This window comes from Tamandua tetradactyla, chromosome 4 (genome assembly GCF_023851605.1).
Source record: "Tamandua tetradactyla isolate mTamTet1 chromosome 4, mTamTet1.pri, whole genome shotgun sequence".
In the NCBI taxonomy this organism is placed as follows: domain Eukaryota; kingdom Metazoa; phylum Chordata; class Mammalia; order Pilosa; family Myrmecophagidae; genus Tamandua; species Tamandua tetradactyla.
In genome coordinates, this window is record NC_135330.1 from 21,537,161 (window position 1) to 21,557,675 (window position 20,515).

Sequence of the window (20,515 nt, forward strand, 5' to 3'; positions counted from 1 at the left end):
TCTGTATTGTATGCTTTTAATATACCATTCATATGAGACTAATAAATCTAATTGTGCCCTGGGTTCATTTGATAGTGCTACTTTTCATTTTATTCTGTCTTCACATGTCCCAGGAACAGTTACTTGGTAAGTAAAAGATAATGAAAAAAAAGATGTCAGTTTATATACAGAGAAAATTTATATTCTTTATACATTTAGTAAATTTTGGATATGAGAAAAAATGAGTTGGCTTAATGCAAAATTATTCATTTTGGAAGACAGATAAATTACAGAAATACAAATAATAATTAAATTCATGAAATTCAGCAGTAGATAAGTTTTATTTGAATTTGTTATTAAAACTTTATCGTATACATTAATTGATCAATTTGTTCATGCTAGATATTACTAGTTGAGTCAGCTATCAGTATAGAAAGCACCAAAATTAGCATTTTAGATTTGATTTATTAAGAATAGAAGAATGTACAATTCTTAAATGAAAAAATATAATTCTATTATATCTTGATATCCTTAGATTATCATAAGTGATAATGGTACTATCAGGAAATGATACTTCTGTGGTCTTCTACCTGTTTAAGTCTTTAGGTATAATATGTTCAAAGGAGATGTTACTTATGATTTGGAAATAAAAAAAGTTTTAACAAGGGTAAACAGAATTTGACTTAAGTGTCTGGTAAATATTTTATTCTCTTTTCAAAGTATAAGGTTCATGAAAATCATTTGTGAAAGGCTGCATGTAAGCTGAATCTATATTTATATAGGAAAATTAGATCAAACAATCAAGCCATTTTATAGAAATAATAATGTACATTTTTAGAGGGATTATGGGAAGGGGCCTGATGGTAGTTAATGACAATTCTATATTGAAAATTATCCCTTTAGTTGCTAATATATCTTAATAATGGAAAGCTAAAATATCATTTCAAGGCACCAAATAGTATCACTCTCAAATTGTTGTTTACAACAAAGCATGTAAGATAGATGTTAAAACCGTAGTTTTTTTTTTCTCAGCTGTGACTTCTTTCCTCAGAATCTTTGTAGAATTTCTGAACATACAATATATAGAAATGGTACTGTTTTGATTTAAACATGAAGGAAATAAGGAGTTCAGACTCACCTGCTTGCCCCCTATTTCACCTTCAAGGCTCCTCTGCTGCTTGAAGTACAATTTGAAAACCACTGCTGTAAAAGAATTTTTCACACTAATAAATGATAACCCTTCAGAACTAATTTATCTAAATTTCATTTTTCAAAGTTGTAATATATTATTTAAAAATATCTTTTGCTTTATTTAGTTAACAACAACAAAAAAAGACTGTGCATTTTTCTAGACTTAGGAAATATACCGTAACTTATTTCTAGTCTTTCAGTGATTTTTTTTCAGCCATTAAGTGAATGAATTTGCTTTCATCAGGTCCCTGCCTAGGTATTCACCTGGTTAAGTTTTTTTCCCTGATCCTATGACTAGATGATCTTGGGCAGGTAATTTAACTGCTTTATGCCTCGGTTTCTCAATTATTGGTTTATTTAAATGGTATAGCCTATCATAATATCCAAAGATGTCATAAGGGTGGTAAGACAATACTATATATATAAAGTTTTATACTTATAGGGAGAGCAGTCCCCTAAGCATATAACAATGCACTACCATAGAGTATCTTTCCTTTTCTACCACAGAATGTCCTCATATAAAGGTCATGTAAGATTGATAGCATTCAGGGTTTTTAATGAGCTGTAAATATGTTTATCCAATGAATGCCCCAACAGCTGTGGCAGAGGCATTCAGCATATGGCTGATTTTAAGCCCAACTCTTTTTTTCCATTTCAGGTCCCCTGAAGTCATGGGTTGCTGGCTCCTGCTCAGAGTGACAGCACCCTGTGGAGTCTGCTGGTACTGGCCCTACCACCACAGAGCCCCACTGGAGCATGGAGCCAGCCTAGAGAGGGTCAGGTAGGAACTGACCTGTTTTTTCACTTTATGGCACGGTTTTGCTGATTGGAAAAAACAAGTAATTTTTATACCCTAATAGGGTATAAAATATTGATGATTATTTTGAAAAAAAAAAGGCTTTTCAAAACTGAGCCATATTGGAGAAAATCAGCACTTACCCGATTCTGTTCATGCAGGCTCTATACAACATCAATAGGGCAAACTCCATTAGATTAAAGGTCTGAGAGTCATCTATGGATTGATGTTTTGTCCTCCAGGTCTGCTGGAGCAACCACCCCAGATTTTCCAAGCACTTGGTTCATTGGCCATGCTCTCCCTGAACATTGGGGCACAGGCTCCACCCTTTCTGAGCATTTGGATGGTGGAACTCTCCCTAGACCACAGGCCTAAGGCCTGTTCAAGGCCCACTCCCTCCAAGTGCCAGGGCAAATGGCATGTCCCCTCTAAGAACAAGAGAATTAGACCTCCCTTGTCCATACACTTGGGTGGGCCTACTCTCTTGACTGAGGAGATCTCTTTGGTCCAGACCTCAGCTTCCTTGGTTCTGTCCTTGAGGTTATTCTTACTTTAGTTTGTCCCTAACCTTATTGGCTTTGAGTGCTGTTCAGATGATCCAAACCATTAGACAATAGGACTTTACACAGATCCTTCCTAGATAACTGCATTTCCAATCTTGACTTTCACAGCAAATGGTTAACAGGATCCACGAGTCAAATATCTAATTCTCTTTAGTAAAGGATTGCTCAGCCACACCCTCATATAGAGCCCTGGTCTCTGGAAATTCACCTCTTGAAAGCTTAGGAAGATCCCTGGTAGAGCCATTTCTGGCCTTAGTCTCAGAGCACACTAGGTAGGCTCAGAAGTTTTCAAATCATCAGTTGCTAGCTTCCTTTTGCTTAACAGTTCAATCCTTAGTTTATCTCTTTCCTCTCTCATTTCACTACAAGTTACATGAAGAAACCAGGCTATGCCTTCTATGCTTAGCCTGAAAATCTCCTCAGCTATATATGTACTTTCAAGTTCTGCCTTCTATCTGAAATCACACTCAATTTCATCAAGTTCTCTGCTACTTTAAAATGAGAGTTGTCTTTCTGTCAGTTTCCAACAATACATTCATCATTTCCTTCTAAGATATCCCCAGAAATACTGTTAATGTCTGTATTTCTGACAGATTCTTAAAAGCAAATCTAAACTTTTTATATCAAACGCCTCATAATTCTTCAAGCCTCTACCTATTCATTATGCAATTACAAGGCTGTTTTCACATTTTTAGGTACTTGTCATAGTAGCTACCCTACTTTCCAGTACCAAAAACTCTATTGGTTTCCCGGTTCCTCTAACAAATGCCATACAGTGGGTTTGGCTTAACAACAATTTATTTGCTCACAGTTTCAGAGGCCAGAAGGCTTTCTTCCTCCTGGAGTTAATATCTTTTGACTAGTCCACACAGTCTTTGGGGTTTCTTGGATTTTCCTTCACGTGGGAAGGCACATGGCAGCATCTTCTCCTTTATCTTCCCTAGTTCTGTTGACTTCTAGCTTCTGGCTGCTCCCTATGTCTTCTTTCTTACTATATCCAGTTACTTTTGTTTATAAGGGCTTTAGCCATATGGGGTTAAGGTCTGCTCTCATTCGGTTTAGGGACATATCTTAACTAATAACATCTTCAAAGGTCCTATTTACAAGTGGGGTTTGTACCTGAGCAATCCTTTTTTTGGAGGTATCCTCAACATATGGATTAGCCAATTAAATCTTCACTTAAATAATGTGTAGTAGTTATTGGATTATTCCCATTTTACAGATGGAGAAACTAAGAATTAGAGAAGTTAAATAACTTGCCCATGGTTAAGTAATTATTGTATGGAAATGACAGATTTGAACTCAGAGAGTCCTTGTGATTTACCTGTTTAACTATAATTTTCTGTAGTTGAGAATATTCTGGTGTTATGTGGCTAAAGAACTTTCTCAAGACCAAAAATCAAACTTTTTTCAAATATATAGCAATTGACTATGGGACACATTGAGCTTAGTACCAAATAAAGCTTATCTCTACCTTTAAAGCAATTTTATAATTCTAAACATTTCCAATAATCTGACCAATTATGATGATTAATAAATTATCAATAAACCACATATCTAGGTTTTTAAACTTGTGATAATGCTTTCCAGAAGATTCTTCAAGAAGAATTTTACCGTAGAAATTAGTCTTAACAATCAGAGAAGCAACAAATAATTCCCCTAATAATACATGATATCCTTGACAGACTATAATACCAAAAAGGAAACCCTTTAGTCTTAATGTTACCTCTGTCTAAAATCAGCTTTGTCAATACTATAAATCCTTCAAGAGTGTGAAAATACCCAATTTTGTAGAGCTCACAGCATTCTAGGTCCTTTACCGATGTTTTTTTTCCCCAGTGATTAACTTTCCTAAATTTTTTTTAAAAAATTTAAAATGTACTTTATTTCAGTGATATTCTATATTTCATAATGTTTATGGACATACTCAATATTTGAAAAAAAAGGTCACTTGCAGAGTTTATAGTTTTCTGAGGCCTCTTAATTATTGAATGGGGGCACAGTGAAATGTATAATGTATCCAAAGGGATCCAAAAAGTTCAGAAGAGACTTTCTGGGAAGATTTTCCAATATTGATTTCAGTGAGTCACTATTTTTAAATTTCTTTCTTTACTTTAAAAGAATATAATTTTGTTTATTCTAAAAACCATCTCACTGTTCTTCAAAAACAACATAGAAAAGGATCTTGAATCAACTCTGAAATGGATAAATGAGTAGAAATCTTATAAAAGGAAAGTAAACAGATTCCTGTTAGGGAACTAATGGAAATAGAGTAGGGAAGTAATTGCAATAAAGATTTGTTGAACTGAATCTCATGATGAGAAAATGATAAGTAAGGATAAGTAAAAGCTATTATTTAAATGATGATTATACTTTATCAAATCTAGTAAGAATAAAAATCTACAAGCAAACTGGTGATATTAGTAGGTGGTAGATTTAAAGTTGATACAGATGGTCCCAGTAGCAGGATTGATACTTTTAAATATATAAATATACAAAAGGAGCCAATCAAGTGATACAAAATTGATGTGAATCAGGATATATTGGGAAACTTCTTTTATTTAATTAGTTGAGGACATTCTTACTCTTTGGTTAATGAAGTACTATTGTGAATAGAAACTATTCATCCAAAAGGGCAAAATGCTGTTTTATTAGCATTTGCTAGGAAATAGTATACAGGATATTAGAAGCTAGGAACTGTTTTTACATTAGTGGGAGAGCTATGCTTATTACCTACTTCTTTGCTTTCCTACAGCACGGCTGAGATTCTGGAACCCAAGCCAGGAGTGAGAAGGAGCCAATCCCTTCTATTCACTAGTGACTTGTATAGTTTACCAGATTCCTAGGCTGAACCTGGAGGAAGGAGAAGCTTATGATAAAAATGTTTTGACTTATCTTAATATTTCTTAGCAGATTACTGTCAGAACTTGAATACAAACTTTCCATTTTATCATGCTGCCTTCCTCTGTACCAGTGTTTTTCAAGAACACATTTATGAAACAAATTTATACCTACAGCCGGTATATCAGAAGAATAAAAGCAAAGCTATGCTGTTTGAAGCTAAAGTAGAAAGCCTACAGCCTGATCATGAAGCCTTCTACTTGCCTCTTTTTTTCCTTGAACCCACCAGGCACCTCTAAAGAAACCTAGGACTTTACAGAGTACGGTTTTAACAGGTGCAATATACCATAGAAGTTTTAAAGTTGTTTATGTTTCTGTGATGATGACTTATTGAATATTTCCCTTATAAACCATTTTCTTTGCCCAATACATCATGCCTTGAGCTCCTTGTTCATCTCAAGGTACAACAAACAACATCTAGCAAAATTCAGTGAGCATCTCACTCACTTGGAATCCTCCAGGGCAAAATAAAAACTACATTCAGGAGCTGGAGAGAGGGTTTGAGAAGGGCAAGGAATCTTCTGTTCAGGAATGAGAGATCCTTTTTTTAATTTATTTTGTTTGCACCTTTTGCCTGTGCTGAATGAACTTTACAGAGGTATATGCATGAAACTACGCAAATATTTTTTTTCAATTCCTTCTCAAATTTGCTAAATGCTTGCCTGGAATAACATATCTTAAGAACACGGCCCTGCTCACTCACTGCTTGGAAAGCATACCACAGTACTTACCTTTATACATTTGTTTCTTAAGCTTAGAGATGATCTTAACATTGCTGTGCAGTTTTCTGCTGCTTACTTTTAAGTTGAAATCTCATTTTTGTTTCAGATTCTCCTTCTTCTGTGGTTAACAAACAGCTCGGATCCATGTCACTTGACGAGCAACAGGGTGCGTGCAACAGGAGATATGCTATGCCCATCCATCCTTAGCTTTATTGCAGTGCATAAGCCAAGCTCTCACTTTTTTTGTAGCATTTCATTTTGATTAATGGTCTAATAGTATTTTATGAGCTAAATTACCTTAGGTGATTCTATGCACAAAAAACTTCCTTGGACTATACAAATTATTTTCAGTATAGACTTAGTTAATTTCCACCTTTTGCCCTTTGTGCCAACTTAAAATTCTCTCCCTAAAAAATATTGTAGTGGATACGAAATATCCATTTTTAAATTCTAGTTATTGTAAATTTGTGTAAAAAAATGTGGGAGGAAGGTTGATTATATTGCTCAGTGGCTCATTTAGAAAAGGTTATTTGAATGTAGAATTTGTAATTTGCTATAGTAATGATACTTGCTTTTATGTCTGACTTATGCAGTAGTCAAACTCCTAAGAGCTTTTAACTATAAGGAATACAACTATGAACCTAGAGATGTACTCCAAAGCAACTATTTGGAAGGGAAACTATCTTCCACATCCCTTTCTAAAATAGAGCTACAAAATCAACTTTAAAGTCTTGAGCAGATCCTGATGAAGTAGATAGGTTATGTATATATCAAGCTTTATTATGAATAGATAAAATACAGTAAAGATACTTGATAAAGGGAGACTTTCTGACAAGAAGGAGCAGCTGAAAAAAAGAATGGAGAAAGGTAGTCTATTATGAAGCCCAAATGAACAGGGTATTTAGAGTCAGAGCAAAAAGCCCTATTGTTTTACCCCAGAATTCCCTGGATAATCTTGAATTTATTGTGATACAGTATGATAAATAATGTTAGTAATGTTAAATCAAGACTAACTTAGAGTTATATTCACTTTTCTCTATTTAAAAAGGCAGATGATTGCCTAGTATTTTTACAAAAACTTCACTCAAATTAAAAAATAATAGTAATAGCTTTAAAGCTATACGCCTCAGTTGTTCGATGGTTAACACATGTCGATTGACTTGTTTGTCAAAAGTATTGGAGAATTTAAACACTCCTATAGTAACTGTTTGGTGTGAAATAGTTCTGTAATTTTACCAGAAATATCCATGAACTAATTTCAAACAAATTAGAAAACCCCTTCTTTACTTCTGATCTTATTTTTTTATAGGTCTCAGATGACAATTATTGCTATAGGTTTTTTTGCTCTTAAGAATAAATGAATGAATTGGTAAATGAATTTGAGAACTAAGAAGTTACGTGTGTTTTATCATTTATTGTAGAGGTAGTATTAACAGTGAAGAATAATTACTTAAGATAGCATAGTTATAGCATTGTATTATTATATGTTGTACTACTATTTAAAATTACTCTCCAATCAAATAATCTTTCTTTGTAAAGATATATGAATAAAATAGACATCACTACCAGAGAGTTTGTAACCAGATTCATATTGTATTTAATCACATAGAATAATTTCCATAGAATTATAGTGAATATTAAATAATTTAGTATTTATTTTACATGTGAGATACGAGAGAAAGAGAAGAATCAAAAGTTTTTAGTATCAGTGCCTTGGTGAATGCTGATGCCATTTACCTAGGGTGGACTAGTTTGAAGGTGAAAATCAGGATTTTTTGTTTGTTTGGCCCTGTAAAGTTTGAAAAACCTTTTAGTTAATGGAAGTAGAGCTGTTGTGTAAGTGGTCTGGTTTGGCAGAATCTACTTAATAACAAACAGTGAAAAGTGTAGCTTTGGAATAAATGCCCTGAGCAGAAATTATCTATTACTAGAAAATATATTTAAATGAACTAAACCTGGGTTTGTCTGCCTTTTTTTTTTCAGCAGAATTACATCTTTTGAAGGATGAAGGACTTTCACATTACAGTCTTACATTACCTAAAGATCATTTCTCCTATAAAAGTTAACAGAAACTGCTTACAACTATCTAACTATAGATAAACAGTTATCTAACGACGGATGGACGGATAGATGGATGGATGGATGATGGATGATGGATGGATGGATGATGGATGGATGAATGGATGGATGGAGGCAGTAACCTTTTAACAGACCACAGCCTATTCTCTAGCACCAGAGTGAATTTATAAAAATGTAATCTAATCATGTCATTCATCTGCCTAAAACTGTTGAATTACTTCTCTTTGCCCTTCAAATTTAACCCCAATCCATACCTTGGTTTATAAGCCCTACATAAATGAGCCCCTACATCTCCAACCTCATTTTAGGTCAGTTCTCCTCTTACTTACTAATCTCTTGCCACGTAGGTCTATCTTCAGTTTTTCTAACATTCTAAGTTTTTTTTCCCCCACAGATCCCTTGTACATGGTTTTCCTTCTACTAAAAATGCTTTTCCATTCATCAGTTTCTGCTCATTCTTCAAATCTCACATTAAGTACCATGTCCTCAGAAATAGTATGACCTCCCTAGTACATACATACAGTGAAATATTATTTGGCCGTAAGAAAGACTGAGGTTCTGAGACATGTCGAAACAAGCAAGAGCCTTGAAAACATGCTTGGTGAAATAAACAAGGCACTTGAAGATAAATATTGTGTATCACTTATAAGAGATGTCTGGAATTGGCAAATCTAAGGGGCAGAAAGTAGATTAGAGGTTACCAGATGATGGGAGGAGCAGGGAAGGGGGAATTTATTTTTTGTTGGATATGGAGTGTATGTCAATAAAATTAACTTCAGAATATATTCAGAATAGAAGAAAAATAGTATGACCTCCCAGTCAGAAAGAGCAGTTGAGAGGTTATTGTAATAGTCCAGGTGAAAGATATATATCTAAGGATATAGCCTTGGAAAATGAGAAGGATGGACAAATTTAAGAAATATTAAAGAGAAAGAGGGTGATGGAACTTTGAAATTGGTTAGTAGGAAATGAATGAGAGGATGACATTCAAATAACGTAGGGTACCACATAACTTGTGATACCGTAGACTGAGATAGGAATTTCAGGAGGAAAGCTGATTCTAAGAGAGAGAAGGTGCATGAGATTTTTAGAAATGTTGCATTAGAAGTGCTTTTGAGGGCTGTGTGATGGTGGCTCATTGACAGATTTCTTGCCTGCTATGGCCGATACCTGGGTTCGATTCCCAGTGTATGCCCATGCCAAAAGAAAAAAGAGTGCCTTTGGAGTGCCAGATGGAGAAATCTCATCAGTGGTTGGATGGATATATGATTCTGGAATTCATCAAGGAGGCTTCCTTAGGCAAGAATCATCAACATACAAATAGCAATTGAAATCATGGAAGTAGGTTTGCCTCTAGGGAAAGAGGATAAATTGAAAAGAGAGCCAGCACTACAAGGAGCAAGGAGAAAAAAGGATCTAGCTAAGGAAGCTGAGAAGGAGTGATCAGAGAATTAGAAAAGGAAAAAGATGCCATATCCAAAGCCAGGGGACAAGAAAAGACTGGTCAGTAGTACCTTTGAAGCAAAGATGTCAAATACAGGAAGGGCTGCAAAATGTTTATTGAATTTGGCAGTACATGGATTATTGGTTGCCTTTGGCATTGCAATTTGAATGATATGGTTGAAGTTTATAAGGATGGCAGAAACTGAGCATGTTTATAGAATAAGCAGAAAGAATTTCTGTAGAAGAGATTAAAAATATAGGGGGTAGTTGGCGTCCCCAGATATGTTATTATTTCAGATTTTTAACTTGTTAAGACTTGTTCTCAGTTTTATCCTGTAGAATGGAAAAGCAGTCCATTTATGAAGTTTTCTTTCTGAATATATCTCATTATTTAAGCATAGTTTAAATTTTTATTTTATACATATAAAGAGACACTCTTAGTTTTTTTAATTGGTAATTCAATTTTATATTTTCCTGACATTATTCACTATCTTCTATGTCTTCAGACACTTTTACATTGTCATCAAATTTAATTTTCCACAGTTGTTCATGGTTTCTTTGAAGAGAATACCAAGGATAAAAATGTTACTAATAAAAAAATTTTAATGAGTTTGTTTTATTGGAAAACTTACTTGAGTGATTGTGCACACATTATTGAATTGATTAATTTCATCCAGTTTTTTTCATGTTTATCTTGAATTTTTAACAAAAGTAGAATCTTTGATGAATTGAAGGATATTTAAGAGTCATACAAATGCAGCTGCTTGGTTACCTAAGTAGTTTTTATATTCTTTTATCAAAATACTTTCTAAAAAAACAAAATAGTAGAGAAATGTGTCCAACATGCACATTTTTGTCTTGTAAGATACAATATTACCTAAATTCAGCATTGCATGTAAACATCTTTGCTAATTATGAACAAAGTAAAATGATTTCAATAGCACAGTGATATCTGCCATGTATTTAATTTTGTTTGAAAAATATGTTTCAGTTGGAGCTCACTTTCATTTATTTCTCTATTTAGGCCAGCAATATCCCCCTTATTTTATTTTATAAATACAAAACAAAACAACAATAAACCAAAGAAAGTTATCTGTGACCTTAACATTTAATTTTTGAGAAGGCTATAAGAAAATAATTTTGCTTGAGTTTTAAACCTTGACCATGTTTGAAGGAAGTTGCTTCAGGTTCATTAAAATGATAATCATTGGGCAAACAACAGTGGCTCAGCAGACAGCAGACAGTGTTCTCGCCTGCCATGCTGGAGACCCGGGTTCGATTCCTGGTGCCTGCCTTCGCAAAAAAAAGATAATCATTAAGTGAAATTTGATACTGCTGTTAGATTTAAATCTTATGTCTATAGGACATTGTGCATCTGTCAGGCACTCGTTTTCTATTCTGAATTTAAAAATATATAAATGCTAATTTGTTGGCTTTAGAGATATAGTTGTTATTTATCCACTTGTAGGTTGTTTTGCATAAGCAGACATCCTTTGATGTTAACAAAACTAATCTATAGAAAGAGACCAGTGAACCAGATTTTACTAATTCTACTAGGGTGGCTGGGAAATGGAAAAATTAGACCTGTCATGCATTAAATGTGTATTTCCTTAAGATTATATCACCAAATTGAAGTTTCATTTTAGTAATATAACCTTGACAAAATTGCATCAAAATAATATTTTAGATAAACATAAAATGTACCTTGACAGTTCTGATTTTTATTAAATAAATTAATAATTGAAGTTGACCTTATAAATGGGAAATACAGTTTCAATATTTATCACACTGGAATAATCTGCAGATGTTATACTTTTAATTCTAGTGAAAAATTAAGTTAGCAAAATGAGACTTCATTCCAAATTCTATATATTCCTTAGAAATAAGTATTAATTTCTAGGACTGAAGTAATTCCCTACCTTCCCTCATCCCTATCTGTTAAGTCTAGATTCTTCCAATTAATGATATATTTGAACTTTTGGAGGTTAAATTCTATTTAATTGTCACTGCATATGCTTAGTTGTTCCACTCTTCTAATCAAAATAATATCTATACCTCCAGTTTAATTTTTTTCTAACTTAGAATTACCTGTGATAAAAATAACTAAGTTTTTAGTATGTGCCTGGTGTTATATTAAGAATTTTAACTGCATTAAATCATTTGTTCTGATAACCTAATGCAGCAGTATTATTATCTTCATATTTTCATTTTACTAATTAAACAAGGCTCTACAGAGCTCTGTAAAGTCACGTGAAATAAGTGTTGGAGCCATGTTTATATATCTACTTCGTTAATTCAACTGACATTTAAATGCCTGCCTACCTGTGGCAGGTACAATGCTAGGACATGGATGAATAAAGCTAATGTTCCCTGCTCTTGGAGGGTAGAGTTGATCAATAGAATAATACCAGTAACCACAATAGTAAGAGAAGCTTATGTATCATTTTTTTTCTGCCGAACATTGCTTTAAGCAATTTTCATATGGTAATTTACTCAGTTCTCACAACAACCTTATGAAATAGGTACCATTTTTCTCCCCATCTCCAAATGAGGAAACTGAGGCAAAGGTCACATGCAGATAGTGTTAGAACTGTAATTCAAATCCAGGCAATCTGGCTCCAGAGTCTGTTATGACCACTATACTTTATTTCATCTAACAGTAAAAACTGTTCAAGAACGATACATATATAAATAGTGATGAGTGTTATAAAAGGGGGAAAATAGTGCAATGGGGATTTATAATGCATCTGTGAGAGTCATTTAAGCTGAGATCAGAAAGATGTGTATGAGTAAGTTAGTTGAAGGGCAATGCATAAAGGAAGCATGAATAACATATGCATGGCTCTGATAAGTCACATTTATAATGAATTAATTATGCCTGCAGTGCCATGGCTTCACAAGGTGGGCCAGGGTCAGATTGAGAAGGATCATCTGGCAATTTTAAGATTTTGGCAGTGGGAAACTAGTGATGGGGGTATGGCTTGATCTGGTTTATTTTGAGTAGAGTATTGAGAATTGATGAGAGTAATGGAGATTTTTTGACCTGATAATAGAGTTAAAATAGGAAAATATGAAAAGACTTAAGAAATATTTAGAATTAGAATTGATAGGAGTTGATGATGGATTGAACAAAGCAAGGGGCTGAGGAGGAGACCAGAGTATAAAACACAGTAACAGCTCCAGAATTTGTTTATTGGACAGTTTAGTGATGACATCTGATTGGAGGGGGCAGGGCCAGGATACGTGTCTTGAATCTGCTTTCATATAGCAATAAACTATTTTAACCTAGATTGTACATTTAATTGTGGTGGTTTGGGAGAGGTACTGTGGATCTTAGCAGATGACTCTACTTGCAAGGGTAACTCCTGTGTCTTGAATTGAGCACAACTAATTAGGTGGATACTTCCTGATAACACCAAAAAAGGAATAAGATGCTGAAAGAGACCTCTAGGAGGAGGAGGAGATAAGGAGCTTAGTTTTTGAATATGCTGAATTGAGTTACTTGTGTGAGGCACCACTGTGGAAAAGTCTGTTGGGCAACTGATGCTACAGGATATGGAGCTAAGAAAAGATGTCAGAACTGGAGAAGTAAACCAGGAATATTGTGCATATAGGTGGTAATTGAATCCATGAGAGAAGAGGAAATCAACTAGAAAGTTTAAAATGAGAGGGAATAGAAGACAAACATATCCAAAAAAAATAGAGAAAATTCAAAATTAAGGATTTTGCTAGGGGTAGATCTGGTAAAGAAGAAGTAAAGGAGCCACTATATAGGTAGAAGGCAAAGTAGAACAGTGTGGTTTCATGTGACTAAGAAAAAGGAATTTTTCAAATGCAAGAGAGTTGTCTTAAGTGCTACTGGGAGATAAAATAAGATGGATTCTAAAAATCTGCTAAATTAATTAACGAGGTGATTGATTGATGAGACAGTAATTTCACTGGATTGATAGACCAGATTAGAGTGCAAGGTGAAGAAGTGGAGATGGGTAGTAAAGAAAATATTGTCAAAACAATAAGCAAGGAGGACAGTAGCTGGAGAGAAAAGTGTGTCAAGGGATTTTTTCTAAGTGATCTACCTCTTTTTTGGTTTTTACCTGGAAGTCACATTTTAACATTAATTTTTAAATCAAACGTATGACAAATTTGATTTAAAAAATAGACTGTACCTGAGGAAACGGTCATGAAGAGAAATTCTGGGGGAGGATTTTGGCAGGGCTTATGTGACATATGGGATGGACATAAGCATCATTACCTATTTTCTTCCCTCAAGACTCAGAGTGAAATAGGAATAGGAGACTTTTACAAATATAGGCCTATAAGACTAATAGTTTTGACATATTCAGGGTAGGGCAGACCTAGGTAGCAAAGGTAAACATGACTATTAATGCCAACTCATAAATTCTCATTATCAGTGGGAATGTACAACAAGACAAATTTGAATCTGTGGTACCCCAGCCCTATGTTGAAGTTCAATGAACATTTCTGTGTTATGTTGTGAAAAATGTTCTTGGGTTAAAAATATTCTGATTGACATAGAGGTTGAGTTTTTATTGCCAGAAAGAAAATTTAAGAAACTTGAAGATGATCTTATTTTCAAAAGATTATCTAGGAGAAAATTTCTAATAAATGTCAGTACTAAAGTTGCATTTTGTTTGGTTTGGGTTTAAAAAAAATAGTTAACCACTACATTTGTGAAGCCATATCTGCAGTAGTGAGAACACTGATTTTTAGAATAAAATACCTGACCTTATAGTCATCTGTGTCATAGATAGGTGTTCTCTGTTAAGAATTTACTCCTAGAAACAAAATCAGAATATCCTCCCATATACAAATGATTGGAAGGAGAACTGGTTATCTTATAGTCTGAACTGTGCAGAAAAGGTACACAGTTTTGATCTTCCAGAGATGTCAAAATGGAAAATTTTGCATTGGCCTAGAACTTCTGCTTGAGAAATTTGCATTTTCTTCTGCCAAGTAAGTTGGGACCCAAAATTTGGGGAGATAGTTGAACAATATAGTTGACATGCCTATTTTTTTTTCAGAGAATTTCAGCATTTCTTTTATTTCCTTTTAGATTTAATTTAAAAAAATATTTAGGGTGCTGTGACAGTGGCTCAGTTACAGAACTCTGGTGGCTCAGTGGCAGAATTCTCACCTGCCAAGCCAGAGACCTGGGTTCGATTCCCAGTGCCTGCCTGTGCAAAAAAAAAAAAAAAAAAAAAAGATATTTAGTATAAAGAGTGAGAAATGTTGTCAAGTTCATTATTTAATAGAAAATCCCTTAGGAAAATAACATATTTCTATGTTCTATGGATTAAGCTATTATAGGTGATTAGTGTGTGACTATACAGTTATAATAGCAACCCAGGAGCAGAGAAAATGTTGGTCATGGTGGTTTTAAAAAGTTGATTATTGTTGCCATATCCTAGCTGTTTATTGTCTCTTTGATCTCTTTCTTTAAATTTATACATAGGAAAAAAACAAAAAATAAATTAAAAAATAATTTTATACATAGAACATTTCATAGGGATATCCCATCTAAAAGTCTGCATATCCATCCATATGTATATTTAGATGATGTACAAAACTAGTTACCAAGGTAACGTTTTGTCCTGCCGATATCACACAATTTTTTTTACGGCTTTGGGCATGTTTTTCTTTTTTTTAACTACCATTGATTATAATTTCATAGTGGAAATGCATAGATTAACCATGCATTAACAAGAAAATAGTTAACTTATGGTTCTTATGTGAAAGACTGGGAGCATATCTAAATAAATAATAACAGGTCAAAGAAGTTGCTTTCAAATTACATTTGAGCCCATTCTTTAATTTTTTTCTGAGCCATTGCATTGGTCTCATAGAGCTCTTTTTCTGTTCCTAGAAATGATCTTTTACACTTGGTTTCCAGAGTCTCATGTATTGACTTTTCACTTCTAACCTAGAAAACTGAAGTACCATGTAGCATATTGTCTTGATTTTTATGTGAGGTTATTTTGCTTCTGAAGCATATGTTTTAAATTGGTGGTTGTTTGCCTTGATAGAGACCACTCTAAGCTGCTAACATTGAAGGTTGTTTTTAGTAATTTTAATTCTGAGCAATATAGAATGGCCATCTAAAGCTTTGTGATGTTGAACAAATTAAAATATTTTTCCACTAAATTGCCATTGTGTTTAGTGTACAATAAATAAAATATTCTACTGTTTTTAGAGGAAGAAGAAACAGTTCAATCTGTAAGTGCCTCGAACAAGATACAATGTGGTTTTCTTATACTCCAATGCCAAAAATGACAATTTTGGCTACCAGTACTTAATTTTATTAATGTTGCTGATATGAATTATACATCATTCCTGAGCAATAACAACACAACAGTTGATATTTCTTAGCTAAAACAGTAACTTGTTTAAGCATTCTTGTTTTCTTTGTATTTAATTTACTTTGAAGGCAGCCTGGTAATTAGGAATTTAATATATACAAGAAGTCTAGGTAATTAGCAAAAAAGACCTTGCTCATTATCATCAATTTCATCATCTATAAAATGGATATGATAATTGTGATAGTTAGGTTTAGGTGTCGCCTTCTCTAAGTGATGATACCCCTTATTCTCTTGCTGTGGACTTAAATCATCAGCATGTGAAATTCCTCTATGGCTGATTACATTAGCAGCCGGCTAAGGGGAGTGCCTTCTGCAATGAGTGACGTTTAATTTAATTAGGTGGAGACTTAAAAGAGAGAGGTCAGAAGGGAACTCAGCACAGCATAACCCAAAACAACTTAGCATACTCATCTCAGCACTAGCACCTCAGCTCAGATGTTTGGAGAATCGCCTTGGGGAAATCCATTGGAACCCAGAAGCCAGGAGATAAGTCCGGCAGTCATGGCCATGTGCCCTCCCATGTGACAGAGAAACTCAGATGAAAGCTAGCTGCTTTTCCTCTGAAGAACTTTAAATTTGTGACTTTATAAATCCCCTTATTAAAAGCCAGTCCATCTCTGGTGTGTTGCATGCTGGTAGTTTTAGCAAACTAAAACAGTAATGCCTACCCCAGAAATTTAAAAAACTAGAATATACAAATACCCATCTGAATACATAGTAATGTTCAGTAAACAGCAGTTACTATTATGATGGTGGTTTCTATATAAAGCCAACTGTATGTTTAGGTAAAGTTCTAAATTCTAAGGCTCTTAAATAGAAATCTCTACTACTTAAGCAAAATGTTTCAGTAATTAATGTTTGCACTATATAAATAAAGCTTTGGATAATGCAGTTTACAGAAAAATTTGCCAATTTTACTTACCACAAATAGAACAAGTTAGGGAAAATTAGAATAATTACAAATAGTTTTCAAATAAAGTAAGCATAAAACAAATTTAATAGTTAGGTCTTTAAAGCAGATTTTTCTTATATGTTTGTAGCTTAAAATATGGTATATGATCAAGCAGAGGAGGACTAAGCTAGGAAGGGGAGAAAGGAACAAGTTTAGGAAATAAATTATTTCCTTGGAATATAAACTCCCATTAATACCTCAGTTGAAGAAAACGCATTCTTCCCTGTGTGATGCTCCTGCCAGAGGCACTGTTAATTTATTTGCAGTCAGCAAGTAGATAACTAGGCTCAGGGCTTTGTAGTTTTTTACTTAAGACATCATGATGTGTTAGTTTTGCACAGGCCTAATGACTTCATTAACTTAAATAAAAATTCTGCAAACTGTAACAGACATTTTATAGAGAAATTGGCTGTTACATAATTTACATGATTTACAAAATACAGATTGTATTCCTGAAAGATTAAATAAGAACTTTGTAATAGATGCCTTAGGAAGAATGTTGTAATTGTATCGATCACCTGAGGAAGCTTCTTGTGTTTTGGGGGGGGAGAAGAGCTGTATAAACTTAAATAAAATATTTTCTGTACCTTTCCAGTTTCTTAACCAACTCTTTGTTTACCATACTCTTGTAATCATAGCTTATAAATATCTATAACTTTTTCTTTAATTTTCCTGGAAGGAAAGGTTTGATATAGCATTTAAATTCCGCAAAACTTCTTACAATTTACGCTTCCAATGAATATAAAAAATTTAGTACTGGAATTCTCCTTTCATTTTCATACCTCCTTTTGTTCTCTGTTAGGTGAAGCATTTTACAAAATGTTGCAAGAACTTAATTGAAGAACTATCCTCAGTACTCCCTGTCAGTTTTCTTGATCATCTATAATCTTTTAGCTCTCCGTCCCCACCAGTTCCTGAAACCTAAAGATTACAGTGACTTCAGCAGCAGTAGTACAGAAATTTCAACAACATAAACAAAAAAATAAGGGATACCTGTGTGGATGAATGACTAGCAAACAGTAGGTTTTTTCAGTGATATAGGACATGTTTTAAGGTGTTCCCATTCTTGCTAGTTTTATGTAAGTGAAAGGTCTGTTAACTCAGTTGTTTTATCAAAATGCATTTGGTAAAATACTTCCTCCAAAATACTGAATATAATGCTGAAGTTTTGAAAGTTATAATGGATTCTTAATTTATTTCCAGCAGCTGTTTATAGCAAGAACATGTTTATAACAAAAATAGTATGCAAAGTGATTTCACTGTTTAGGATGCCAGCTTTATACTTCACTCTTACATTTTCAAACAGCAATTTTGTCAGACAGAATTTCTTATAAGTTAAAAGTGAAGCATAAGAATTTTTACTTCTGAGTTTATCAGTTGGGCTCTTCATCTCCTGAGGAATTATTTTCCTTCCTACTACAGTTCTGTATTTGAGGTCTTGTTAATTGTCCTTTTCAACGAATAAAAGCTGGAGCAGGGGTTCTATGAGAGTCTGTTTTTAAAAAGTACTCTACTATCTTAAAGAGGAAAAATAAATTATATATGTTCTTCAGTGCAACATAAAGTGGACCTAGTTTCCAAAAAGCCTGAGTAATTTTTGTTTTATTAATTAGTTATTATTTTTGTTTTTATTAAGGGAAAGAGCTTATTTTTAATTCTCTTTCATCAATTCTTGAATTGGTGGTAGTATGTCAGAAAACAATTACATCAAAGAGATTTCCTTCTGCAAGCATATGGCAGAAATATTTTATATTTGTGTTCCCTATGTATTTTAATATTTCACTGAGTTATTCATCATAAAAGAAAAATTTGAAAGCCCTATTTAAATTTGTCTTTGAGCAGAATTATTAATTTTGAAACTATATCAATTTCTATAGAATTTCTTGATTTTATTTACCATTTTAGAAAGGTTTTATATATTGATCATCCTTTATAGACTCTGAAGATGATATTGCTATTTCCATAATTAAGAAAGCAAATTCCTTGCAAAAGTAGAAGTAGAAGCTGAAATATACCAAAATTTATGGTCGTATAATAGTTTTAGAAAATAAAGCACAAGTTTTCTTCCTGCCCCTCCCCAACCCCAATAAAATGAAGACTATAGTAATCTCCCTAAATTAAAAGTGTGTGAGTTTGAAAGAACAGAAAAAAATTGGTAGCATTTAATTTTAGTAATACTTTTGCTGAACATCTTCATTTGGAACCCTTGTATGTTGCTTCTAATTTTCTGAAGATGCCAATGTTAGTTATTCTTCATACTATAGCAACTGAAGAGTAAAATCATGAGCATTCCATTAAATAAGGGTACCAGTTTATAATGTATTTCATTGCATGTTAATATTCTTTTCTATGAAGATTAAATCGTTCTCAAATGTGTGTAATTCCATTTGAATCAAAAGGGAGTCATGTATACAAAGCTAGAATGAGATGCATTGTTACTTTGACATATAAAGTATTCTAAAACGTTTGTACAACAGATGTGAAAAAAAGTTCTGCAAGGACTATCTAAATTAAGTTTTATGAATTTTAAGAAATGTCATCCGTTTTACTGGTTTCAGAGACTTTTTCAAATGTTTCAAACACAATTTTCAGATAACAGTAATGAAAGGCTGAGCCCCAAACCAGGGACAGGTGAACCAGTTTTAAGTTTGCACTACAGCACAGAAGGAACAACTACAAGCACAATAAAACTGAACTTTACAGATGAATGGTAAGTTAATGCTTTTGTAAAGATGTTCATAGCCATTTTTATAGAATTGTATTAATTCATTTTTAGCATTTCATCAGTTTTATTCTTTGTTTAATTGCATTTGTTCTCAGACTTTAGTGTACTCCAAAATTACTTGAAGAGCTTGTTAAAACACAGGTAACTCTGCCACTGTTAGCATTTTTAATTTAGTAGGTTTAGAGTGGGAGCTGAGAATTTGCATTTCTAATAAGTTCCGGGGAGATGCTGATGTTGCTGGTCCTGAAACATTTCCTGTGATACAAATGCAGAAAATAAAAATAATCACCAGTAGACCATTATACAAGAATAAAAAAAACCTGACATTTTATTATTTTTTTCAATCTTGTTCCTATGTGCAGGTATATATATGAGTCTTGTTTTGAGTTTAAAACGGGATTTTAATTATATATTCTATTTTCCTGCATTTTGACTTTATAACATATTCCCACATTATTTTAATTAATTTTCATAAATATTACTAGCTATATAGTATTCAAGCAGGTATAGCATAATTTACTTAACCATTTCCTTTTATTCCTGTAATTGAGCAATAAATTGGTTTATCATTTTTTGCCAAATATGTCTATAATGATAGTATTGTTTACAAAACTTTTTCTTATCTTTGAGATTATTTCTCTGACATATGTTTCCAGAAATGTGATATATCTAGGCCATAAGATAGTGCCAAAGTATTTTCCATAGGGCTTTTCTTATTACATTTCTCCCAGCAGCATATGAAACCATGTGTCTTTTTGTCTCCAGGTGATTGTTTACTATTTTCAAC

The 20,515-nt window shown here is 33.4% G+C and overlaps 1 protein-coding gene across 7 annotated transcripts in view; it reads left to right on the top strand.

Annotated features, from left to right (window-relative positions):
- DCAF6 (DDB1 and CUL4 associated factor 6) overlaps positions 1 to 20,515 on the top strand; it is a 215,136-nt gene that overhangs the window by 129,978 nt on the left and 64,643 nt on the right. For 5 of the 7 annotated variants that reach the window (XM_077156886.1, XM_077156887.1, XM_077156888.1 and 2 more), the window contains 2 exons: positions 6,259 to 6,318; positions 19,596 to 19,713. In XM_077156886.1, the coding sequence (XP_077013001.1) occupies positions 6,259 to 6,318; positions 19,596 to 19,713 (178 nt within the window). The remainder of the gene's footprint in view (positions 1 to 6,258; positions 6,319 to 19,595; positions 19,714 to 20,515) is intronic. The other 2 variants (XM_077156890.1, XM_077156892.1) reach the window with 1 other exon arrangement.